Here is a 27,040-nt window from a genome sequence, read left to right on the forward strand (position 1 = left end):
AGGCCTGCCCAAGATAAGTGACGAAGAGCGAGAGGAGATGGATGCTCCGATCACTCTGGAGGAGCTGCAGGAGATTGTGCGGCAGCTACCCACTTGCAAGGCCCCAGGAGCGGATGGGTTCCCCAGTGAATTTTATAAAGCGTATGGAGAGGAGGTGCTCCCGCCCATGCTGGAGATGTTTAATGAAGCGTTCGAGGTGGGGCGGTTGCCGGAATCACTCAGGGAGGCGATTATAGTACCGCTCCCCAAACCCAATAAACCGGGACATGATTGTGGCTCCTACCGGCCCCTGTCGATGCTGAACCAGGACAGCAAGATCCTAACAGCTGTCCTGGCGGCCAGAATGCGGAGGGTAATAGGCAAGCTGATCCATCCTGATCAGACGGGCTATGTCCCGAACAGGAATATTACCCACAATCACAGGCGCCTTCACAGGGTGGTGGAAAAGGGGGGCAGTGATGACAGCGAAATGGCAATAGTGGCGCTGGACGCGGTTAAAGCGTTCGACTCCGTCCGATGGCCATGGCTCCTGGCGGCTTTGGGGCAGTTCGGACTGGGACCATGCTACATGAGGTGGGCCGAGCTATTATATAGTGCGCCTCTGGCTAGGGTCCGTACGGGTGCAGTAGTGTCAGACAGATGGCAGTTAGGCAGAGGTACCAGGCAGGGATGCCCTTGGTCCCCAATGTTGTACATACTGGCCCTCGAACCCTTAGCAGTTTACCTCCGGCAGCAGTATGATCCGGTGGGCATAGAGGTGGGAGGAGAGTGCCATCTTATATCCCTGTATGCAGACGATATGCTGTTATACCTGAAACACCCGGAAGAGAACTTGCAGTATATCTTGGAGGTATTGGAGAGGTACGCCTGGTTGTCCGGCATAGCGGTTAACCCTCAGAAATCCGTATTATTCCCGCTGGGCAGTTATGTGGGGATACCGGCGGAGAGGTTGCCGGTGCTGCGGATTCCGTGGGCAACGAGCTCCTTCCGGTACTTGGGCATTGACGTGTATCACACGACTGAGGAAGAACACAAGTATAATACTGAACTAGCTGTGGGAAAGATTGAGAGGTGCATGAGGTTCTGGGAAAGATTGCCTTTAGCAATGATGGGTCGCGGAGCTATGCTTAAAATGGTGGTGTTGCCCAGGCTCCTGCATTACTTTAATAACATCCCGTACATGATACCTAGGAAGTTTTTCGCCAGGTTGCATAGCGTGTGTAGGAATTTCCTGTGGCACGGCACGCGCAACAGGGTCGCATTATGGAAATTGCAGAACTCTTACGAGAAAGGTGGCGTGAAGCTGCCGAACTTTGAGGCCTATTATATCGCGGCGCAACTGCAATATGTGGCCAGGTGGCTTTCAGATGAAGAGACCCCCGAACATAGGCTGCTAGGGAAAGACTGTTCCCCCTTCTATCTGCGGGAGGTGATTTGGGTGACTGGCTCATGGATGAGAGAGCGTCCTAAGATGCTGGCCCTTGGCAGGAACATATGGCGGCGTGCCTGTCGGATGATGGGTGACCCCGCGCCGTGTATGCCGCAGTTCCCTCTGATCGCCCTGGCAAAGGAGGACGGGCAGCTGAGAACTATTATCCGGACGTATTGGGAGTCAGTGGGATTGATTACAATAGGCGACATCTGGCAGGAGGGGACCCTGATGGAGTTCGATGAACTGGAGGCAGGGTCGGGACTACACAGGGGTCAATATGTAACATATCACAGGGTGGCCCGGGAGGTACGGAGCACGTGGCCCGAAACTACTTTGGCCGATGAACCGGATGCCACGCTGGAGACGATGTATGACGCATCAGAGGGCGGACACGAGGTCTCTAGGTTGTACGAGATGTTGATGACAAAGGTTGGGAAGGATTTAGGGCACCTGAGACTGGAGTGGGATGCAGAGGTGGGGGCCCCGATGTCGGATGGGATGTGGGAGCGCGCCCTGGGGTACCATAAAAAGGTATCGAGGAACGCCAGGTTTAAGCAGATACAGCTCTATATTACGCACAGGGCATATATGACCCCCCTCAGAATTTCCAAATTCCCAGGTAGTGGGCGCCAGGCGTGCCCCAAGTGTAACGAAGAGAATGCGGACATGATACATATGTTCTGGGCGTGCCCAGTGATTGCAACTTATTGGGGTGAAGTGGCGCAGAGGCTGGCAGGAAGGGGTGTTACACTTAAGGTGGATTCGGCGTGGGCTTGTCTGCTGGGAGGGTATCCCAGGGCGCGTAAGCTTCGACATGTTGATAAACTTAAAGATCTGGCCTATGTGCTTGCCAAACGTAGGATAGCCATGGAGTGGAAGAAATGTCACAAGCCGCGAGTGGAGGTCTGGTGGCGGGATCTCCAAAAATGGGCGGATGCTGAAACGACAGCGTGGCAGGATGGCAGTATGGCAGGCGATGGGGAAGAAATAGGCTCTCTCATGGCATGGAAGTTGTTGTTAGCTGAACTGTTTTGTGCGGGATCGGCCTCGGCTGGACTTGAGAGCGATGAGGCCCCACCGCACGGAACGGACACTGATGGCGAACACTCTACAGGCTCATAGGGGGGAGGGATGGGGATTGCAGTGCCTTACTTTTTGTTCGTTTGGTTTTGTTGTTTGAAGTGTTTTATTTATGTTTCGTTGTAATGTTGTTTGGTTGAGATAAAATAAAAAAACATTTAAAAAAAAAAAAAAATACCCCCAGCAAAGTGCTGGAGGTAAAAGAACACGGCACAGAAATAAGGGCCCAGGTGAAACCAATGCAAAACGAAGGCCTACAAAGGACCCACCCATGCACAAGACACCCCCCCAACACCATTACACCAGCAGGAGCAGGGAGGAGACAGCAATAAGGGCCCAGGTGAAACTAATGCAAAACAGAGGCCTACAAAGGACACACCCATGCACAACACACACTTCCAAACACCATGCTGCCATTTGGAGCCTTGATGTGGACATCTACCTGCTGCGCCTGGAGCTACAGAGGCTAGCTAACCAGGCCAGAGCCCTGGGAGCGCAGGGGTGGTGGGGATGAGGAGGAGGAGTAGAGCAGCACCAGCAAGGCGGCCAGCCATCCCCAGGGCCAGGCCAACACCCTGGGCCCTGACTGATGGCCAGTTGGTGACCGAATATAGGCTGGACAGGGCTACCATCACCCAGTTGCTGGACACAATCCAGGCTGACATCGGCAGCCGTATAGCCATCAGCACAGCAGTGCCCCCACTTGTGTAACTTGTGTCTGTGCTACAATTCCTTGGGACTGGCAGCTACCAACACACCGTTGCCATGACGCACGGCATGGCCCAGTCCACCTTCAGTGCCATGCTGGTGCCGGATGCATTGTTGATCCATGTGAATGAGCACATTGCATTGCCAGCCACACAGGCACAGGTGAACCAGCTGAAGGGTCGATTCCATGCCATTGCCCAAGTTCTGAATGTTATAGCAGCCCTGGACTGCACACATGTAGCACTCGTACCACCCCTGGCACATGAGGCAGCCTACAGAAAATAGAAACATTACCATTCCCTGAATGTGCAGATGACATGTAGCCCTGACCTCACCTTCAGCCACTGCTGTGCCCGCTACCCAGGATCCACCCACGACTCCATGGTCCTGCACAACAGTACACTGCCAGCGTACATGGAAAGGCACCGAGGCCAAAACACATGGATGCTGGGTGAGTACAAATGTAGTCCGTAATGCATGTTGAATTACATCTGATGGGGCTGGTCATACACAGTGAAATCCATGCATGCCAATAGGCAGCACCAGCACTGCAGAATTCTCATGCTTGTACCTTGCACGAGAACCCTTGGACATGTCCAACACAGCAGAACACACCCAGTCAGAATGTCAAAGACATGTGGCAGCACAGTCACATATGGAAGGCCTTCTACTACAAAGCCTCATGTGTGTGTTGCAGTATAGCTTCCAACCCTGTCACAGCATAGACATCCCACCTTGGCCATCCGACAGTCATGCCAATGTTACACGTAAATCGGCACATCCACAAAATCACTACACAAAAGTAGTCTGATTAACGACAATGTACATCCCTGAAACACTGACCCCTGATTGGCCAATCACATGCCTGCAGAACTGTACATAATAGTGCCAACCAGCAAATGCAACAGCAGCCAAAGGGATTGCCAATGACACATGGCCTAACCACATGTCGCATGCACAAGTAGATGGAAGGGTCCCCTCCTCCAGTGACAAGGGACAGAGTACTGTTACTTTTAGAAACAGGCGTTGCAAGTTGTAAGTACTCCATTGATTCACTGCTGCTCCTAGCACAGCACACTCCACAATGTTATTGACCAAATGATGAGTACAACACATGTAATACATGAGTGTGATGCACATAACAACTCACAGATCCATAGATACATAGCTGTATGGCAACCTCACACCATGTATGTTCCGGAGGTCAAAGGGTGGATGCCAACATTGCACTGAGATAGCATGACCTGTTCGACACAAACTTTATCCTGCTGACAATGTCACTGATGACGGAGCCTTGTGCACCCACTGAACCTACCTTGTCCCCATACCTGCTTTCTCTCTCCTGCAGGTGATTCTGGATATCCCCAGTACACATGGCTGATGACCCCTGTGCGTCATCCACACACTGCAGCTGAGCGGGCAGACAAAATTGCACATGGACGTACACGCATCTGTGTGGAGAGGGCATTTGGACTGCTGAAGGCACGCTTCCGGTGCCTGGACCGTACGGGAGGGGCATTGATGTATGCACCTGAAAAAGTTACCAAAATTGTACTGACATGTGCCATGCTGCCAAACATTTGCTGTCGCAGGAATGTGCCACTGCCCCCTGATGCTCATGTGCAGCCACCTAAGGATGGGAGAGAAGATGTTGATATGCCAGAAGGTGTTGCACGTGCACACAGGAATGTGCTTAGGGAGGGGAGGTTGGCCAGACAGGGCTTGATTGATAATTTTCTTTGATACAGGTGATTTCTACATTTTGCACATGTAACTTGAACATTAAAGAGCACTTAATCACAATCACAACTGTCCATGCTTTGTATGATTTTTATACGTGATTTATTCATAGATTGTCAATCCCACCTCCCCCCAGTGAACACCCAGCACACAATCCCCTCTCCCCCCAGTGAACTCCCAGCACACAATCCCCCTCCCCAATGAACATCCAGCACGCAATCCCCCCTCCAGCACTGAACACCCAGCACACAATCCCCCGTCCCCCCAGTGAACATCCAGCACACAATCCCCCCTACCCCCAGTGAACACCCAGCACACAATCCCCCCTCCCCCAGTGAACACCCAGCACACAATCCCCCCTCCCCCCAGTAAACACCCAGCACACAATCCCCCCTCCCCCCAGTGAACACCCAGCACACAATCCCCACTCCCCCAGTTAACTCCCCACAACAGTGCAGGTAGGTGCATGTTCCCAGAGCACCCATAACAATGCCATGTCCATCTATGATGGTCTCGGGCGCTTTCCATGTCCTGGCCCCTCTGGTGTGTGGGATCTCAGGTGGTGCAATGATCAGTGCCTAAGTGACGGCTCAAAGGATCCCTCTGTGGGTGAAGCGGAGGTTGATGAGACTGACCCGGTTGCCTGCAGATGCTGACGGAGAAGGTTGTTCGATTCCCTTGTCTGCTCAGCTAGTGCTGATACTGCCTCGCATAACTCCCGTACCCTTTGGCCAAAACCTATCAGGGCTGAGGTGCATTGCTCCACCACTCTCCGTGTGCGGGCGTTGTCTCGGGCAATGTACTTGCAGCCATGCCGTATGGACCCGCTGATGGCCTTGATGTGCCGGCTGTGCACTTTGGCCATGGACTCAACTTTTGCCTGTTTGGCCTCAATTACGTCCAGACGTCCCATCACAGCTGCTCCCGTGACAAAAGGTACCCCTGGTGTGGCAGGTGCCGGCCTGCCAGTTGTGCGCTGTTGGGGGGAGGGCTGCATGGGGACATGATGGCAGCTTGGATGGGGCTGTCGGGCTCTGAGTGCCGGTCTTCAGGGCTGCCATATGATGGTGTGTCTACATCTGGCTCTGGCGTGCAGACACGACGCACATGTACACGTGGGGTTTGTGCTCCCTGTGTGACTGGCCATGGGGTCCCCTGTGGTGTGCCCATCCCTTCTGCGTCGCTGCTTCCGGGGGAATGCAAATGTCCTGCCAGAGGCGCAGCTGGAGGTGCCTGTCCCACATCGGGCTCTGACCCACAGGTGACTCCCTCTGCATCGGAAGTCTGCATGGTGGCTTGGGGTGAGGTAGGTGCTGACACCGTGCAGCCATGTGGGTGCTGCAGTGGTCTGGTTGGGCTGCGGTGTGGTGATGTGTGATAGGTCCGGCGTCGGTTCCCTTCCGGGAAGCCCCTTTGCGGGGTGGTGGTGCTGGTGGTGGAACGCTGCCTCGGGCGCTGTGGTGGAGTGGCCTCCTCACCGTCATCTTCATCCCGTGAAGATCGCTGTGTGCCTGTGGCTACCTAGGGTATGGATTGAGTTCAGGGCAACCTACATAAGTATCAAGCAGTAGGCAGTAGCGATTATGCATGGCACTTGCATTTTGTTCAATCCCCATGTAGTGATTGGTGGAATGTGTGAGTGTAGGGGAACACTGCATGGATATGTTTGTGTGCCATCATCACATGCGGGATGGGGATGCACCATGCACAAGGTCCTGGGGGTTTATTCATGTACACTCACACTCTACGTAGCTGTCCCATGGCTATGGATGTCTGTCCCCTGCCCCTTGTATTGATGCAGTGCACGTGCAGGGGAGTCTGGCGGCACTACGGTTCAGTGGATCAAGGGCTCAGTTATGGGTGTCTGCAGTGCCTCACACACATTTCATCACATTCATTCACTCAGGGTCTGCATGTGTGGTACTTTCAGATGCATGCATTTGGGGTGGGACTCACCTGCAGTCGGCTGGATACCAGTGCCTGCCTCCGCTCCACCTATTCCCTCTATGGTGCCCATGTCGATTAGGGCAGTCATCTTCTCCTCCCAGGGTGTGAGTTCGGGTGGTGGTGGTGGTGGCCTTCCTCCAGTGCCCCTGCTTGCACTCCTGTGCTGTGAGAGTATGCCGTGTACTCTCACACGCAAGTCATTGAGGCGCTTGTGGCAGTCCTCGCCATCCCAGGGCACGCGCCCCACTGCAGGACACCCTCTGGCTGATGTTCCGCCAGATCTATGCACGACGCTGCCCACTTGTCTTGCGCTGCTGCAGTTCATCATGGTGGATCTCTGCGTCCTCCACCAGTACGGCCAGCTCCTGGTCACTGAATTTAGGTTTCCTGACCCTGTCCAGGGATGACTTGCCCCTAGTGCCCTCCTGTGACATATTCAATCTTCCCAGGGGTGGATGGCTTGCAGAGGCTGTGATATCCGACGGATTGTGATTTCCAAAATGGCCGCCGCTTTATTTCTCGTTCCGGCGGTGACACGCGGTGCGCTGGATTTACGGGTTCTTGGCCCTTTTCCCATGGAGCGCTATTTGCGCTACCGCTATGTCCATGTGCACGTGCACGCAAACTCGTGATCTGGCGGACTATCCGCCGGGGGGCTTGGCAGTAGCGCTAATAACGCTCAACGGGAAAACCACGGCATTACCGCCAAACTCGTGATGAGGCCCTATATCTGGGGATACTTGGATAATAGAAACAGTACAATGTTTTCACATAGACTTTCTAGAGACACCTCATCAGAGGAATCCTCCAAGGAGTTTAGAGCTAAACAGATAAGATAAACTATTGCTAGAGGAAGAGCTGAGAGGGAGAAAGCACAAATGTCATATGATTAGTAACAGATTCCTCAAGGGGTTATATAAGCAACATGTTTCTGGTGAAAGGTAAACACAAGGTAAGACTAATTATAAACTTGAAGGGTTTAAGCGAATATGTGGTATACAGGCACTTCAAGATGGAAGGGATATACCTGTTAAGAGATACCTTAATTCAAGGGGGTTGGCTACCCAGGATACATTTAAAGGATGTATATCTAACTATACCCATAGAAGAGGAACATTGCAGATTCCTAAGGTTCATCTGGGGAGAGTCGACATGTGAGTTTCGATGTCTGCCCTTCGGCCTGACATCCGCACCATGGTGTTTCACCAAGATAATGATGCCAGTGGTGACGCACCTCAGGAGTCAGGGAATAAGACTCATAATATACCTAGACGATATATGTCTAATGTGTCAGGAGAGCGAATCACTACAAGTACAAATACAGACAACAATAAAATTGTTAGAAGACCTGAGTTTCCTAATAAATTGGGAGAAATCCAAAATAGTACTGGAACAGTCAATGGAATTTCTGGTGTTCATAGTGGACTCCATTCAGGGATCTCTCAGCCTACCCATTGCCAAGGTGAACGATATTTTAAAAAAAACTGTTAAGACACACCCTAATGAGAGGAGAACTGTCCCTGAGGGACATAGCAAGGTTAGTGGGCCGACTAGCATCATCGATCCAGGCGATTTTCCCAGGTCCACTATATTGCAGGGCACTCCAGAGGTTAAAGATCAGACACCTCAGGAAGGGCGCCTCATAGGAAACGAATGTTCCCATCTCTCAAGAAGTGAGGGAAGAGTTGGAATGGTGGCTAAACCACATGGATGCATGGAACGGGAGGACCAATTTTTGGCTCATCCCCGAACCTGGTCATCGAATCCGACGCCAGCAGATGGGGCTGGGGAGCCCGATGCGGGAACCTGTTGACAGGGGGCAGGTGGTCGGATCAGGAGATGTCTCTCCATATCATCTGTCTGGAGCTACTGGCAGGGTCCTTCGCAGTGAAATGCTGGACTCAAGAGAGGGCACAATGTTGTGTTTTGCTAAAGATGGACAATGTCTCAGCAGTCAGGTACATAAACAGACTGGGCAGGACAAGATCCAGATTACTGGCTGAATAAGCAAAAGATTTCTGGGAACTCTGTCTTTAGAGGAAAGTGACAGTGATGGTGGAGTACCTACCGTGCCATCAGAACGAGGTGGCCGATTGGAACTCCAGATACTTCAGGGATGCCAGCGATTGGAAGCTGGACGAGGAGGTATTTCAAGAACTAATAGCTCGATGGGGACCATGCCAGGTCGACCTATTTGCATCGAGACTGAACAAACAGTGAACCCGGTTCTTCAGCTGGAGACCGGACCCAGAGGCAGACGCAACAGACACCTTCCTGAAAATATGGGGCCAACAGACAAACTATGCGTTTCCTCCTTTCTCCATGATAGCGAGGACTCTAGCCCAAGTGAGACAGCAGAAAGCATCGCTAGTGCTAATCACGCCGGATTGGTGTAGCCAGGTGTGGTTCCCCAGTCTACTGGAATTATCACATCACAGCCCAGTGGCACTACCCAGTCACGAATTCATTGTGCGAGACCCCAGGGACCTCAGCCATCCACTAGTGAAGTCAGGCAGACTCAACCTAATCGCATGGGCGACTTCAGGAGATCTTGGGTTAGGCCAGGACTATCGAATGAGGCTGAATGCATCATTAACAAATCCTGGGTACCAGGGACACACAGGGCCTATAAATCTGCATGGGCTAGATGGAGTAGCTGGTGTTTGGAGAGTAACATTCATCCCGATGGAACCGATGTAGTACATGTAGCAAATTTCTTAGCACAGTTAGCAACCCAAGGGAAAGCATACAGAACAATCAATACGGCCAGGTCAGCGATATCGGCAAGTCACCCAAGGATCGAAGGGATAGCGATATGTGAACGTCCCCTGATCTGTAGACTAGTAAGGGGGGTAAAGATTACTAGACCCCCCAGTGAAAAATACACTCAATTGTGGGATGTCAACACGGTTTTTTTAATTATTTCTATCATGGCCAGATAATCAGGAGCTATCCAGAAAGGCTATTTCAGGCAAGCTAGCCATGTTACTATGCCTATTGGCTTGTAAAAGGTCCTCAGACGTCAGAGCACTATAGATTAATAGGAAGAGTGTGCCACCGAACGGACTGTCCTTTCTCATAATGAGGAGGACTAAGACAGGTTTGAGATCCATATCTTACAAATCTTTTCCGGGACAACCACAACTATGCTTAGCGGCATATGAGGATATGACAAGGGAAGTGAGACCCCCAGGAGTATCTCAGTTACTAATAGCTATTTGTAAACCTTTTAAGGCCATAACACCGGCTACCATAGCCAGGTGGCTTAGATGGGTGATGGAACAGGCAGGCATTGATGTAGTAAAATATGGGGCTCACTCGGCAAGAGGAGCGATGGCTACCCAGGCTTTCAACATAGGAGCCAGAGTAGAGGACATTATGCCATCGGCAGATTGGTCGAATGAATCAACATTAAAAACTTTCTATTTTAAACCAATGGCATCGTTAGTGGTGAGTAAGCTTTGAACGAGCATAATCCGAGCCTTGTCATAGAATTCAGATTTTCAACACATTCGTTCCAGAAAGTCATAATTCTATTAAAGACACGGAGGCGAAGGATTATCCCACCCTATCAATCATAATATATGTATGGAATGTAAAAGGTACTGGAATGTGTTACAGGTGTTACTGCAATTTATTGAAATGGTTTAAGATGAATACATTAAAGTGTTACAGATTTATTAAAAGCACAAAGGATAATAAGTAGAAATTGCAGTTTACTTTACGATTGTCCCACCCTCTTTCGATTTAAAGTCACTGGTTACTTTATTTTTTCTATTAGATACAGTGGCGGACAACAAACAATCCGGAAATTGAGATCGTATCGACATGGAATGGACGGGATTGCAAAGTTCCCTGGACGCATCCTCGAATGGGCAAAGAAAGAGGAAGTGAAATTGAGGGACAGTATGGTTTAGGATTACTCTCCAATGTATCCTTCACTTTTGGTACACACGGGTGCACACCCGCAGTCAGACATTTTATTGAATTGATTTTATAACAAATGTTTAATTTGCTTCAAGAGTCTAATTACATTATCTGTACTAACGCCGCATAACAGAATACGTCATGGACCAAGTAATTATTGCCAACTATTTCTTCTCCTGGTCATCCATCACATGTTTTTCATATGTTGTGGCCCCTCTTGTTTACCTATAGCTCTATCCTTCACCTATGTTTTGTATGTGACACACCTTTGTCATTTGATTTATGATCTTCTGTTTCGCTCTGAGGGATTTGGCAACTGTCTACTGTTGTCTCTGTTATAAACTCAATGAAACTTTTTGAACTTGAAATTCCCCAGCGGAACCGTTCCCCCTCGCCTGCGAAGCCGCCGCTCTGCGCTGATAAGCTGCTATCACTCGCACCTCACAACACGAAAAATAGCACTAGCTCTCATACACACCAAACGAAGTCAATAAGAAATGTGCATTTATATGGTACTCGAGCAGCAAACAAAGAGGCATAATCCGAGCCTTCGGTCTTGTCATAGAATTATAGGAACTAGCTTCTGTGACCTATCATTTGACTTTTTCTTAAAAGTGAATACAAATATTTAAACACACAAATGAACTCTGTGACAGCAAATCAATTCTGGTCCATCCAAATAATGAATTGCCGAATAGCTGTCAGACAGTGAGACGTCAGTAGTGTAATAGGTGACATAGAGAAAGGACTGGTTCTGCTACCTTGCTTGCTGGCTGGGACATGTTGAAGTAGCAGTTTATTAGCTTTCAGAAAGAGGCGGATGTACTGTACATCAATACAAAACAGGCTACTCATCTTTGGTATTTCCGAAGTTGTACTATTTTATTTTTTAAACGTCCATACTGACCAAAATTAAATTCTAAATACTGTTAAAAAGTTTTAATCGATTTTATATTTTTCTAATTTGCACATGCATAAATCATAATAATCACATTTTAGACCCCTGCTACTATTGGCAATTAGTCGTAATACTTAGGTTCGAGGTTCGTGGCAGTTCGTGTTTTAAATACGTTTCATGTTCCACCACGGCTGATACGATAACGTAAGGTCCCATTTCGCCGACCCGTGCACACGCGCAGCCACATTTATATAAACCTCAGCGCAAAGCATTGTGGGGGGGATATTTTGAATAGCGGCGCGAGAGTCGGGCTGCAGTGTCAGCGTCAGATGGAGTGCTTCTGCGGTCCATAGGCAGCTGCGCGCCGTCAGCCAGAGGATGGAGACGCAGGAGGCATCGCCCCGCCGCAGCGGCAGCGAGTCTATGCCCGCCACCCTGTCCCGGAGCATCAGCATCACAGACGATCAGATTGCGGAATATGAGAGGTAACTGCAGCGGAACCGTGCAGTGGGGCGAGGGCTCGTCTCCTGGCACTTGATTTACACTGCCCTACATTGTCACACTTGCCAACAATCTGTGCCCAAAAAGAGTTAGGATTTTTCCAGTTTCAAAAATAATACTTAGCATAACAATTACATCACAGGAAAATACAAAACATACATTGTTGGAACCACTGGAGCATTCCAAAATACACAACCCATCAAATAGCACAATGTGGAAAGATGTTCAAATGTATAATTCTGAATGTTAAGTTAAACCCGAATTCAGTTGCCTAACTTCACAGAAGATAATCACACAGAGCTGGTAGGTAACGTTTGCCACTGCTCTGCAGCAGCATCCGGGCAATACATTTGTATTGCTGCAGTGCAGGTTGAACACTATAGCCTCCTCAGACTGATGTAGATGCTGTGTGATGGTGGTACGCTCTGCCACTTACCTTCACTGGTGGTTCACCTAAGGTCTGCCCCGGCTAGAGTGCAGGGCAGAGTCATGTAGCTGTCAGGTCACTGGATTGGCCTGAGCCCATCACTCAAAGTAATCACTTACCCGCCCACTGCACACAGAGTAACTAATGTGTTGCATGCTTTGTCCTGGTGCCAGTCTCAAGCAGCCTGCCTTAGGCACCTAAATGACCTGCCCCTGTAAAAAGCAGTAGGATCTGTCACCCAAATTTGTAGGCAGTAGGACTGCTTAAAAAGCAGTCGCCTACTGCCTAAATCAGTAGGGTTGGCAAGTATGCATTGTTTACCGCTCATGCAGGGCTGGGACCCAGCTGTGTCCTTTTCAGAGTGAACAGGCACAGTCAGCAGCCGCACACAACCCCATGGATTTTGATGGCATATTTTTTAAGCTCCTGTGACCAGTCTGTCAACCCGTAGTTAAAAGCTACCCTTCTATAATTTCATGTTGTTGGGTATTGCCCGTTGTCCCTTTTTCCAAACCCCTCTGCTGTCTCGTGTGGTCCAGCCCTCGCTGTCTCTTGTGGTCCAGCATGGCAAAGGGTGTGGAGTGGATGCATGATGTATTCGGTCCAGGAAATATGGAGATAAATGTAATTTGATAATCACTGTCGTATCACCAATTTACTGCACCTAAAAATTACGAGTTTAAGGTAAAGTTGAGGAAGTATCTCCAGCACTTTGACATCCTAAAAATTGAGGATTTACCAGAGGTGGAATTGCCGCTAATGGTAAATTCCATAAAATTCCCAAAGAAGTCCTTTGGACTCCGGGACTGGGGATCAACATTGCCATTTTGCCACGTTATTAGGTGGATTTTCCACGCGTGTCGGAAACGCAGAACTAGTACCGCCAAGTTTGTATTGAGAGTCACAAGTTCCACAGCACCCTAAACAAAACAATACCTAGCAGAAAAAAATGCTTGGTCCCACTGATGTGATGTCATAGCACTAATTATGACTTTCATAATACATTGCTATGGTGTAGTGACAGCAGGAAGATGCATATGGAAATAGTTGCTACTGGAAGCCATACTCTGCAATAATTCGCAAAGCAACTACAATTTGCACCAAATGCAATGCTTAAAGGAATAGTGCACTCAAAAATCCGCAGCAGGGGCCTCCCTCTGGAACAGCCTTCCTGCCCCACTGAAACTTGGGGAGAACCATCTCCGGTTCCGGAAGCACCTCAAAACCTTCCTCTTTGCCTCTGCTTTCTCTGACTCTCTCCCCTGCTAAAAGCACTGAATCTGCAACTGGGCCACTCACCGATCTTGGTCCTTGGCCCAGCCACTCTTCCTGCACTGCCTCCCTGCACTACGGGACTGTCTCTGTATCCTACAGCCCCTCCTCCCGGCACTTACCTTGCACGTGCCACCAGCTGGCCCTATTATTTATCTTGTATTCTTAACCCTGTATTGCACTTTTCCCTTCCCCTCTACCCTTGCACGATCTGAATGACACCTGCCTAGTAGGATCGTTGTCTGTCTCCCCTTGTCCCCCCCCTGCCTCGTCGCGCCTTGAAACACTTGTGTATAGGCGCGTTACAAATGCCTTATCATATCATATTGTCCCGAGCGTTCGGGCATGTGGTTTTAAGCAAACTGTGATCGGTCGTACTAATATTTCCTATGCACCTTACCTTAGTTTTCCTCATTTTTACACAAGCAAAATCGAGTGGGGCGCAACCATCTTGTGCCAATGTTTTCTGTTGCCGCATCGCCCTAAGTTCAAGTGCCCTTGCGGCACTAAATCATATCACCCGCCCCTGAAGCTGACATCACTATTCCTAGCAGTATTCTCCTCCTATTTTCATGACGTTAGTGGGCAGCGTAGCCAAACGTGCCCAGTAATCACCTACATCTTAACGTCAGTTGACGCAGAACCCGGAAAATCAACACATCCTCTCACAGCTCAGCGCATCCCAAATCGGAATAGAAAACACAATTTCTAAAGTAAACATCAATACTGTGCAAATTATAATGTGCTTTTATTTCACAAAAAATGCTCAGAGAACAACCATGATCCACTGATTTCGATTAACCACCAATTTTTGAATGTCCTTGGGTTAGAGCATCAAAACTTTATCATGGCACACACACTGTTCCTTTCGGGAGAAGATGCGCATTCGACGCACCTTGAATCGCAAGACTTCGGCATCAGCTTCTTGCTAGACCGTAAACGATGACAGGTTGCTCCTTGTCGGTCGTACCACCAAAGGGCACATCGGACCCGGGCGATCGTCTCACATCAGCGTAATGGAAATCCATCCGTTTAGGCGTATCTGCCGCTGCTGGCTGAAGAAACTACCTGGAAACTATGGCATTTGCAGAACGGTACAATATAGCTGTGTAGAAAACATAATAAAAATATATTTTAGCAGCTGGTCATTATTCAAATGTATCCATTTACCCTGTAATTCTCTACCAGATGAAACCTAATAATGAACGCAATACACAAACAATGGAAACGCACAGAAAACATCAGAGAAAGTTTGAGTCTACGATGTGTGTTAGCTCTGTGGATTAAGTATAGCTCCCAATGGAATGCAGAAGCTGACAGAAAAATGGAACAGATAGACAGCATTATAACGGAATATTTGCAACGAACTTGGGGTTGGTGACCCTAAGTTCCCTTGGGGAACCCAGACATGGACTCCATGCTCACTGTGCTCGGAGAGGCACAACTCCCTCACTGATGAGGCCCAACAAGGCTGAAACAAGTGTATGGGGTTGCTGTAAGTGCTCTTGTTCAGAAGGGAATTGCCATAGCATTTCGGTGCTGGACTGCCCATGTGGGCGGGACAAAGACTGATATGCAAATCGATATTTCCCATCTGTGAAAGGTACATTGAGCAAAGGCGATCGATGGCTGCGGAAACTCAGCGTGAAAAAAACACATAACGGGTTATCGTGCCATGTTCTTTCTAGAGAGGGGCACCTGCTACATTTTAAAAAAATGTAACAAAACTGGCAACATTAAATTTCGTCATGCAAACCAAGTCCCCTTGGAAAATGTTCTTCACCCGGCACATCCGATAATACAACTTTGATAGCACACCATGATATGCCATGGGATGAAGTGGTTCAGATATCACTAGCCTTCTTACAGGTTGTCTTTGCGGATCATCGATAAATGATCATCACAATGTGCTCCAACTAACAACTCATAACATAACAATGTAAGTAAGCAATACCGGTCAGTAAATGAAACCTTTACTAATTTGTCTTTAAACTGTGCACAAATATGCATTATTAGTAGACTTGTAAACATGCCGCAAGTTGTGCGATTGCTTTTTTAAATATGTAATCTACGGAATAACGTTTTTTCATCAAATGGCATATTGACACGTAGTTGAATTGTTCCATATGCATACAGCCCAAATGCCGTTTCAAATAGCAAAAAAAGTTGAATAGTTGAATTTACATTATATTTGGTAGTTTTGGCGTAATGCAGAGTGTCCGCTCAGAACAACATTTTGCATAGATTGAAAGTAAATGTTGCAATGTCCAGTTTCAAAATAGTGAATGTTATCATTTCTGCCAGTATTCGACAACTCCTGTCCTTCAAGCCATAGCGATTCCTCCCTTTCGCCCGAGGTCGAATAACAATTGAACCTTGTTTGGAGCGTGTCTGCCTGGTAGCTTTCGTTTTTGTGAATGAAGGCCACAAAAACTAAAACATACCGTACAAGACGTGTCGGTGTGAACTCCACACAAGCTTGCCTTCACTACATGGAAGCGTTGAGCACCGCCGACCATCAATGCATTTGAAATATGCCCGAAAAATAAACAAATTGTTTGCAGGCATCCACCAATGCCACGCAATCATGAATGCTTTTTTACCCATCAATAGTGCTAGTGATTTAGTTATTTTTGGACAACCGTTACACTCAAGGTAAATAAAACAGATAATACAAGCCACTGAAAGTCTGGTGTAACCTAAGATTCCATTTGTGTCTGTCTGAAACAGACCATGATTGGAGAACAGGATGTCTTTTTAAACTTCGTCCTACCTGTTTTAGTGAGGAGTGCAGAATAGTCTACAGAAAAGCATTTAGAAATGATAAGAGACAGCACCATACAGTAGGTAGGTTGAGGAGAGAAGAGGAAGGGTGGTGGAAGGGGTTTGGGGGAACACAAGGGAAGGACACTGGGATGGGCTCATGAAAAGCAAAACCCAGAGTTGCACTGTATGGCATCCAAGAACAGGCACTTCTTGCCAAAAAGTTGACAAAGAGGATACATTTGAAAAGACAATTTGGATGCTATGGTGACCTATCCCAAAAAATCGCACACATCAAAAGACCAAAATACTATCTGTGTGTAAAAAGGTGCCCACTCGCCGAGGTGTTTGGCAAAATAATACACAGCTAAAGCAAAATGTTCTGTTAGTTATGGGGTTGACACAGGTCAGACGATTAATCATTGCTATGAAAATCTTACCCACCATAGGCCATCAATGCTAGTGCCATGCACTGCATGTGTGGATGTGGTTTGCGTCTAGCAGAGGGATTTACAGACACCAAGCCTCAGTGTACCTTTGCTTGATGGCAAATATTGGTTTGCGGGTTTATAAAGGATTAGAAAAGTGGGTGTGTATGTGAATGTGTGACATGTTTCTGGCATGGTCTGCAAGAGGGGATCTTTGAGACAATGGGCCTGGGGAGGCCGTGTGAACAATGGCCCCTGTGCAGAAGATTACTTTGAAGTGTACATGGTGTTTGGCACCTTGGCCGTTCCCACACTTCCAGCCCCCTTGGGAGCGCAGGGCCACAGGTGCAAACTGCCATTGATATTGGAAGGGGGATGGATGGGCATGAGGCATGCAGACGAGGCCCAGAACACTGCTGATGGGAGAAACACTTCATGTGGATTGCAGGGGCGGGGTCTGGAAGAGGGTAGCCTGGAGACACTGGGTCTGGGAAGGCCATGTGAACAATGGCCCCTGTGTGGAAGATAACTTTGAAGTGTACACAGTATTTGGCACCTTGGCCGTTCCTACCCACCCAGTACTGTAGTGGGTTATAATGGAGGGGGATGGATTGTTAAGTAGGTGAGCGTAAAAGGGCACCAACCATTCTTTCATGTCCCTCATAGACTTGCCACCAGCTGGGTGCACTTTTATTTGTCATTTGTTTGTTTATTTTATTTATTGTCTTATTTATTTTATTGTTATCCTATTTACTGCACTACCCCTTACACCTTTCCCCCTGCACTTTTGCCTCCCCCCTGCACTTGCACGATCTCAGTCACCTGGCCTAGTAAAATCGTTGTCAGTCTTCCCTCTGGTCCCCCTCCCTTGCCTTGTCACGCGTTGAAACTCTTGTGTATAGGCGCGTTATAAATGCCATATCGGATTATATACAAGTGAGCGTATCGTTTCCCTGAAAAATTGAAACTACTATTCATAAAAGCTCATTTGTATTTTATTTTGTTGCTGATGTTGATGGCACAAATATACTACAAATGGTATACTTCGGGTTGCAGCACAGTGTGTGAAAATCCCCTGTACTATCTGCTGTCACTGGGGAATTTGGCACGAATGGCTCCAATGCCCCACTTGTTGATTTTGCATGTTTAAAAGTGAGGGAAACTAAGGTAAGGTGCATAGGAAATGTTTTTACGATCGATCAGTTACCTTAAAACCACATGCCCGAACGCTCGGGACAATAACATTTCTGAGCGTGATCTATTCCTTTAGCATGAATGCTTGTTTTCTTGACAGATAGTTGTGTATTTTGACAAGGCTTGATTACTTTATAGTTCTTGTAAATAAGTAGACATTGCATGCCACATTGACCTTCCGCAGGCCCCTTGACAACCGAAAATTGTTATGTAAATAAGACAACAGAAAAACTTAATCTAGATGTGTGTAGTTACTGGTTGAATGTAGTCTGCTTGTGCTGGTCATCTCACCGCTTAGTACATTTATCATTAATCTTCGGCTCTCAAAATGTTTTTGCATACAACTCCCAGCTCTAGCCACAACAGTCAATGGTGAGTGATCATGAGAGTTGTAATCCAAAATATCTTCAGAGCAACCAGTTGTAGACCCCTGGCTTAGAAGAATTTTGAGTGCTTGGTGGGTGAGTGCTCTGAATTTTGCCATTTGGGTGTAGGACTGGGCGATGACGAGTTTTGGAGATATATTTTGAAAATCGATATACGATGCGACAATATCGTTAACATCAAGAATAGTTGGGGGACTGTGCTGGAATAGATGAGGGATGATGGGTGGTCTTTTGTGTATCAAATACATGTAAATAAAGTAACCTGGACTTTCTTAAGACATGGCTCACATTAAATCTGTCTGGTCTCCATCTACATCTTCTTAAATTGCACCATCTACATCTTCTTAAATTGCACCAATGGTGAGAATTGCTGAAAGAACCCATAACGATGAAAAGTAATCGTCCCATGGTGGAGGACCAGCATATATAGATCATCCACGCCCTACCCCCAATTGTCACCCATGCCCTGAGCTTTTCTAAGCTACGTACAAATAAACATAAACCTGCTTCTTTGATTGTGGTTTCTAGACTGATTACCCTAATATGTGATGCACAAAAGGCTGCGTCCCATTGTGCGACTCACAGTACGCCTAGGTTTTGGGGAAGCAGCATGGAGGGTGGAAGGAAGGCTCAGCCGGAGCTGGGATGGAAAATTGGTGAGTGTGCAAGGAGTGTAGCAGCAGGGCTGCTTCGCAGTGCGATCCCTCCCAACCCTTCTTCCCCAAAATATACAGGGTGGAGTCAGAACCTTGCGGTGGTGGCCCTCACAAGCTGCCGTCCGCAGCATCTGTCTTTGGTTTGTGGTCCCCTGACCCCAAACAAAAGGACTAAAGCAGCCTGTAAACTCCACATGAGAATCCCTACCCTTAAGTAGGGACAAGGTCTTGGGTAATAACGTTTTGCTTGAACCTTAATAGGGGAAGGGCTAACTCGAAGTCTTTGGCTCTCAAGCATATTGCTTGGCAGTAGCTCGAAGAGATCAGCTGCTCCCATGGTTTGGGATAGTTAAGAGTAATTTGTTTAAAATTCTTCTGCCTTCTCTGTGCATGATGCCCTGCTTTTTAGCAGGATGACGTGGCCAAACTGCAAAATTGGAAAACAATGACCCATTCCTTTGACTAGTGTAGTACAGCAGAGGAATCCTCTGGCATGTGCATTTTGTGCCCCACAGAGCAGGCAGCGCTAACATCCCGTTAGGCAGAATCCTGTGCAATTCCCTTATGGAGCACTACAGAAGATTACGACTACAGGTATATGCAAGAAAAACCCCCTTGTCATCAGTCTGTACCAAAAAGATTTAGTTGGTAGCTGTGGCTAAGCAGTCAGACTTGTCTCAAGAGGGAGATGAGCAGTATTAAGGGTTTACACATTAGAACTACAGTACTATGGAACAAGGAAACGCTGACCAAAGCTTGGTATCAAAAAGAATATATATATTTTATACACTCTGATGTTCACACACAAATCACTATTATTAAAGCAAGTTAAATCAGTAAAGAAAAGTATACACAACTCCCTATTTAAATTGTAGACAAGTTTGAGCAAGAGTGAAAACTGAGCAAAACGGCACAGTGTTAAACTAAGCAGAAATTGCACTCTACAATTTCTTTAGAGGGAGGGAAAGAACAAGTTATACAGAATTAACCTCTCAAACACACCAGCAACACTTCCCAAGTGGATTGTGAACAAGTTAAGCAAGGCAGGACTTTAGCATCAACAGTACTTTGGTGAAAACCAAGCAACATGGCACTTCACAAGTTTAAAAAGAGGGAAGGAAAAGGTGGTTATAAGAGTTAGGTGCACCAACACCTTTCTAGGTGACAATCAATCTAGAGAAGGCAGTTGTAACAGATTTAGCCAGAGTCAATAGGCCTGTGCCAGTGTCAATGGTACCAAGCAATGTGCCCAGGATTAAAATGTTCTAGTAGCTGCAGTCAAGTCTTTGTTTAACGATTCGAAAAGCCGGTTGCAGAGGGTGAAAGACAATGTTAGACGAGAGTGGTGGCCAACCCAGTAGGTAAGTAAAGGATTTAAAACACCTTTAGCGAAACCCAATGAAACGGGAGGCCTGGCGGAACAATGTACCTTTGAAGTAGAAGAGGCTCCTGCGGTGGCTCTAGTTCCTGCAGTTCGGGAGATCCAGCAGAGGAGGAGAGGCTCTCGTCGTGGGGGGAAGGTTCGAGTTACTGCACTGCCCAGGGATGAAACCATCCCTGGGATGAAACCAGCCGCGGTGCTGCCAAACAAATAAAAGGTACGTCCGGGTGGACGGGTGCCTGGCTATCCGGTCTCCTGGAGCTTGGCACTGGAGATTCGACCAAGGCAGATCCGGGAAGGCGATTGGCGAACTGGTTGGCCCCACCAAGATCTTCTCAAGTCGTTGGAGAAAAGTGGTGAGGATCTGCAGCAGGGTTTCACCAGTGGTTCAGTCGTAGCAGATGTCTTTAGCTTCTCTCCTCTTCGGTTTCTTGGTTCCAGTGGCGACTTCTTGTCCTCCAGTCCTCAGGACCCTGCTTTTATGCAGCAAGACCCCCATTCATACAGCCTAGCTGTCACTCACACAGTGGGGTGGCTCTCCTGGCGGGAGAATCTGCCTATCGGGGCAGAATGTGACTTGGGTTGCGTAGGCAACCCTGTCCAGGGTGCCTATTCCCTCTCCCACACATCCTGTCTACCCCAGACTCGGTGGCGCCGAGAGGAGGGCTTCTGTGCAGAAGGCCACCAAAAGGACGAACAAAGGATCCCCGACCTGGGTTAGGATTCTAGAGAAAGACGCGAGAAAGAAATATTATCAAAGTTCTGGCAATAAAAACCTACTGGAGTAGAGTTTATGGTAGTAACCACTGCCACCAGCCAGAAACATTTGAGAGAGGGACTGTATGGTACCCCCTCGAAAATGAACGTTGGGGAAAAACTATTAACCCTTCCCAGTACTTCCATAGTAAGATTGGCTGTACTGGTTTAGTTCATAAGAATTGACTAGTAAAGTCAATGGGGACTTTACGTGCCCTGGGAGACAGTAGTCAGTCCCAGGGTATGGAGTCTATGTTTGGGGGTCGCTATGACACCCCTGTGGTACGGCACGGAGGGTGCTGTGTACCACACATGTTAAAAAGATGATTCCTATGAGGGTGAGAAAACCCCATAGACCAGAAGCACACAAGATAGCCTAAAACACACACTAGCAATCTGTCTAAGAGTGGGAAAAAGAGTCTCACTCTTAGCAGGAGAAAATAAACCCTTCAAATCCAGCAAAGCTGCTGGGTGACTCTATAGGTAAGGGAAATTAGCCTTTGAAGACAATTTTCCCTAACACATCCTTTGGGGGCTTGGCTGTGTGCTACAGTCAACGTTGTGCTGCTACCCCAGTCTGGCATCTTGGAACACGTTTGGGTCCTCAAGGGGAGTGGCTCCATTGCAGAGCACCAGCAAGCTCCACACTATACTGAGCCACACTTCAAATGGTGACATCCTGAGTGTCTTGTGATGCGAATGGGTGCATCCGGTGACAATGAATGTCTGGTTAAAGGGATGTTTCTGCAAATGTGGCAAATGTCTAATTTCAATTGAGCACGTCTTGTGGCATGGTCAGGGCTTAAAATGTGCAGTAGCCATTGGCTAGTGATAATCGACTCTTGTCGAGTAAGCATTTAATTTTATGGTTGGCTAGTAGCTTGCAACTTGAAATGTGTACCCCTGTTTAGTGAAACAGGAGTTATATTTGTGCATATTGGTCTGCATGTGTACTGCCCTGGGACATGGTTCACACTGTCTGTGTCATAGCAGTGGCTGGGTAATTTTTTTCTAGTGCACATGGACTACCCTCCGATGGGTGTCGCTGAATTGGTATAGGGCTCTTGCAGGGTGGCTGAAGGCTGTCCCCCGATGAAATGCCTTACGTCACACTGTTGGCTAAGGTGTAACATTACTATGGGTCTGTTATTATTTGGATGTAGGGCTGTCTAGGATTGTCATATTCTTTCTCCGATTGTAACAGAGTGAAGCAACACTGAATGTTTGGAGTGTACTTGTACGGTGCCTGTTACTGCAGGGGTCGAAATTAAGATTAGATGAGTATGGGGTAAAAGCAGCTCCTGGGATCCGGCATTAACCAGTGAGCAGGAGCTACTACCGGGGAACCAGGAGCTAGTACATAGCGTTCCGCAAATCCAACTCAACATAAGATGCAAGTGTAACATTTTGCTTATTTCTTTTGACTCCTCATGCTTTAAATGTTATATAGATGTGTTCTGATGCTTTTTTATGGATTGATCTAAATGTAGAGTTAAATTCACATCAGTGTGTTTGTTTGGCATCAGTTGGCCCGGGCAGCCAAAAGTAGCTCCTTGTCCCAATCCAAGAATGGCCTGAATGCACTTTGAACCTGATTGGCTGCCTGCATGCTGAATGCCCTTCTAGATGATTGGTTGCCTAGGTGTGACCCAGCAGAGTGAATGAGAGACCAAACAGTATATCTGAGGACCTCTCACTGACGGAAATCGTTCAGAAGCTGCAGTTGGAACTTGATGCTGATTCTTTTTATCTCTTTATTAGATTGCAAACTATAACAGTTTCACATAGATTTAACAAAATTCTGCAATAACATCCAAAGTTTCAAAGTATCTTAGATAACTTTCACTATAGATTCCATTAAGATAACCATTCCATGTGAAACATAAGTCATCTTCTCCAAATGAACTCACTTACATACCCAAAACGCATAGGACAACATAAATGTGAAAGAGAAGAGAAAAGGAAATGAAGAGAAAGAATAGAAAAGAGAAAGAAAAGAAGAAAAGAATATATTAATCACCCTACCATTTCTTTACATTCACACATCTACATCAATCATAAAGTGCCTCAAATGGTCCCCATAACCAAGTACTCCTCCTCTTTACCTTTATTTTTCAATGAGACTTTATCATATTTCGATAAAATCTGCAATTCCTTCAACCACTCTTACTTCAACCACTCTTTAATATTAGGTTTTGATGCTTATTCTTGAAGCTGAGCTGGAAGCAGGTTAACTGCTGCTTCCCTTCGCAATCTAAAAGCTGCTGTGCCTTCAAGAAACTGATCCAAGAGAGGATCTGGCTAGGAGACCTCTTCCGGAGCTACGATGGAACATCGTGCACCTGCTAACTTTCGCCAAGGCTCCCTGGAAGTCCGTCCTCAAAGGCTGCCAACAGGAGACGGGGAACGCTGAGGAATCTCGAAGCGCAGTACCCCGACAGTGAAGTCCATCGCCGACTGTCCTCGTCAACCGAAGCCGCAACGCTCCATTGCCTAAGAACACATAGAATCAAGGACTTCCTTGCTCATCACCGTCGACCGCTTTGCCCTGCCGGAGAAAGTCAGGGTCACTGCCGGTGGGAGAATCTGCCGGTGGGTTTCCCGCCACCCGAAGTCCTCAGACGAAGATCTGAAAGCCAGCCTTGGTCGAGTCCCGATAGTAAACCGCCATGGCCCGATGCCCTTGCTGGGCCTACGTTCTTCATTAACTCTTTGCGGCAACAAACTATCGTCATCGAGGTGCACCGCACACCGTCTTCACAGGAGGTCCACGACCGATCGTTGACAAGCACCGCCAGGAACGAAGCTGCTGCCTCGCAGCCATTGTTCACCTTTTCCTGAGGGATTGAGTTCACTCAAGAAGGATTTGTCGACGACCCGACGTCGAACTCTGCTAAACCAGATACATTGGGGTAGTAGAACATTTGTAGAGGGGAAATAAGACTCTGCTGAACAATATATGGACTGGGCTTGTTTATTATATTATTTAAAGGTTGCCCAGGTGCGAGGAACCTCACCCAGAACTGTATCTAGGTAACCAGACAAAGTTTTCTGCCAATTGTTTAACCAACTTGTTTTCCTCCCTTGTCAATTGTTGGTTCACTTTATTAATTGATTTGTATGCCATTTGAAACTGTCTGCAGTTGGTGCATTTTAATGGAATCAAAGAGTAATTGTGGTACCACTGAGAGATTGTATATATTTATCATTCTAGAATTGCCTAAGCCTAAAGCGTGTTATTGTATGTGTATATTACTTGAACCTTATTTATATAAAGAACTGGGTTATCACTAACATAGTGTGTGGACGTTCCTTTGTGGGGGCTTGGGGACTACACTGTACTAGAGGGCAGGAGAACAGACCCCCCCCTCCAGTCTTTACAGTCATCAGTGATGCAATTTGTGATGTCATCAGTGATGCCATTGTAGTCGTAGGCTGCGCAAAAAGGGGGCACAAAGTTAAGGTTTTGTTATTCCATACATAATTGTCATCAATAATACAGACCATTGGGCCAATGAAAACAATATATAATGTGTAGAAAGTAAAATAAAAAGAACTTGTACAACCACATTCCCCCCCAGATAAACATGTTAGTATCCACATTTATATGTACTTTTGATAAATGGAAAGTTATAGTGTTACAGTAACTGTGTACAAAGACTACACTAAATATATCTGTACATTTTTTCATAAAGCTACTGTCCATACATGTAGATGTTTTTTCTTTTTTTTTCCCCTTCTTTTTTCCCCCCTAAATTGGTTGTGTAGCCCCGGCTGTCAAAATACATGTGCGGCTATATGAAGCAACAAATTGGGATTTGGGGGTGTCTACTTTTTGATCCATATTCACAGTATGTGTTTTTATTGTCTATTTTAATAACTGAAAAGTTGTCCCTGAAAAGGACCATTTTGGGGATAACGACAAGAGGTAGGAAATCGAAAGAGGAAAAACACTAGGATTCATACATATAACAAAAGGCTAAAAAAGTGTTTTCGCATTTAATATTGTGTACATTTTTGGAGGTTTTTTTCTAAATAATGGTGTAAAACAAAATGGACACTTAAAAAATAATTGGCTGTATGTTCCAAAAGAGCCTTGCCCAAAGCGTTTACAGTGCCACCTCCCCCCTCGATCGTACTGTAACAGGTTTTGCACATCATGATAAAATGAAAAAGATCGAGTGCAGGCTGGATGGACTGAGGTTGGGTGTTACTTGGTGGAAAATAGTTGGCAATCGAATTGGAAGTCTGCTGTGCTGATCTTTCTCAATGTGCTTTGACCTTATGTTTCACATGGGCCTTCCTATAGGATTCATCCACTTAATCCCAATGAACACAGACAAGATGCTGAATTGACGTGGATTTACCCAATATTTGTGACGGCTTGTGTGAAGATCCCCTCTGTAAAACCTTACTGCAGAAATTACACATGACCACCTCAACCTCTTTTTTGCTGTGTTCATCCTTTACGTGGAAATATCGGCAACTGTCAGCTACAGTTTTTTTTTTGTGCACATTGCTTCTTCTGCGGCGCTAAAGCTGAAGCTACCCACACCACCTCATCGCGGCTGGTCGTAGGCATATTAAAATGCAGGACCGTAGAGAAAAAAGGAAAAATAAAAACTGTAATAAAACGCAACACAAAAAGGACTCTGCCACTTCATATCAAAAACATTTTTTTTCTTTTTTAAATCTAACAAGCTAAAATAACAAAAACTGACCAACTACAAAGCACAAGACAAAGGACTATGGTATAGGAACAAGAAAGGTAAAAAAAGGAATAGATAAATCAAAGTACTTAGGCTCACAATGAACTTTACCCACCAAGAGACCAAAAGCAATGACAGAAAACATGAAAAAGTGTTTTGGAGAGGGGTGAAATCGCGTGAAAATGTGTTTTCCGTACACACAGGTATGCCTGAGCACAATGACGTGTTCGTGCCTAAATGATTGACCAAACCCATCACCAAATGAGGCGTTGCGACTGCACGTGGCAGTATCTGCATCAATGGAAGGCCCAATCACTTTCAAAGGTCTGTTGCTGCGGCTACATGTTTTTAACAGCCAATCGCATTATTGGCTGTGTAGCCGCATCAACGAACGAGCCAGTGACAAGCTGCGATGGATGTATTGATGTGGCTACATCCATGCCATTTGACGAAATCCTGTGTGCGAAATTAGCCAATAGGACTTCTTCCTCCTTCAACGCGCTATGTATCTTTGCGCCTGATGCGCCAGCCAATCGTACCGCGCTGCGGCTCCGTGCATACTCGCCTACACGTGACTTGTATCTGCATCAGTGAATGACCCAATCACACGTTGCAATGTATTGTCACAGGTATGCCCATGCTGTTTGAAGTAAACCACACACGTGAAATTAGCCAATAGAATGTTGACCTCCTTCAACGCGGCTATGCATAGTCATACCTGTTACGCCAGCCAATCGTATCATGCGCTGCAACTCGGCGCCTACACGTGACTCCTATCCGCGTCAACCAAACATCAGATCACACGTTGCGATGGACATCCGCACGTGCGTCGGTT

The 27,040-nt window shown here is 47.0% G+C and overlaps 1 protein-coding gene across 1 annotated transcript in view; it reads left to right on the forward strand.

The window, feature by feature from the left end:
- The first annotated feature begins 12,017 nt into the window (after positions 1–12,017).
- LOC138570067 (DNA excision repair protein ERCC-6-like) overlaps positions 12,018–27,040 on the forward strand; it is a 78,306-nt gene continuing 63,283 nt past the window's right edge. The window contains exon 1 of the mRNA XM_069648637.1: positions 12,018–12,217. Coding sequence (XP_069504738.1) covers positions 12,111–12,217 — 107 coding nt within the window. The 5' untranslated portion in view covers positions 12,018–12,110. The remainder of the gene's footprint in view (positions 12,218–27,040) is intronic.

The sequence above is a fragment of the Ambystoma mexicanum genome, chromosome 2q, assembly GCF_040938575.1.
Source record: "Ambystoma mexicanum isolate Mex_15411 chromosome 2q, UKY_AmexF1_1, whole genome shotgun sequence".
Lineage (NCBI taxonomy): Eukaryota > Metazoa > Chordata > Amphibia > Caudata > Ambystomatidae > Ambystoma > Ambystoma mexicanum.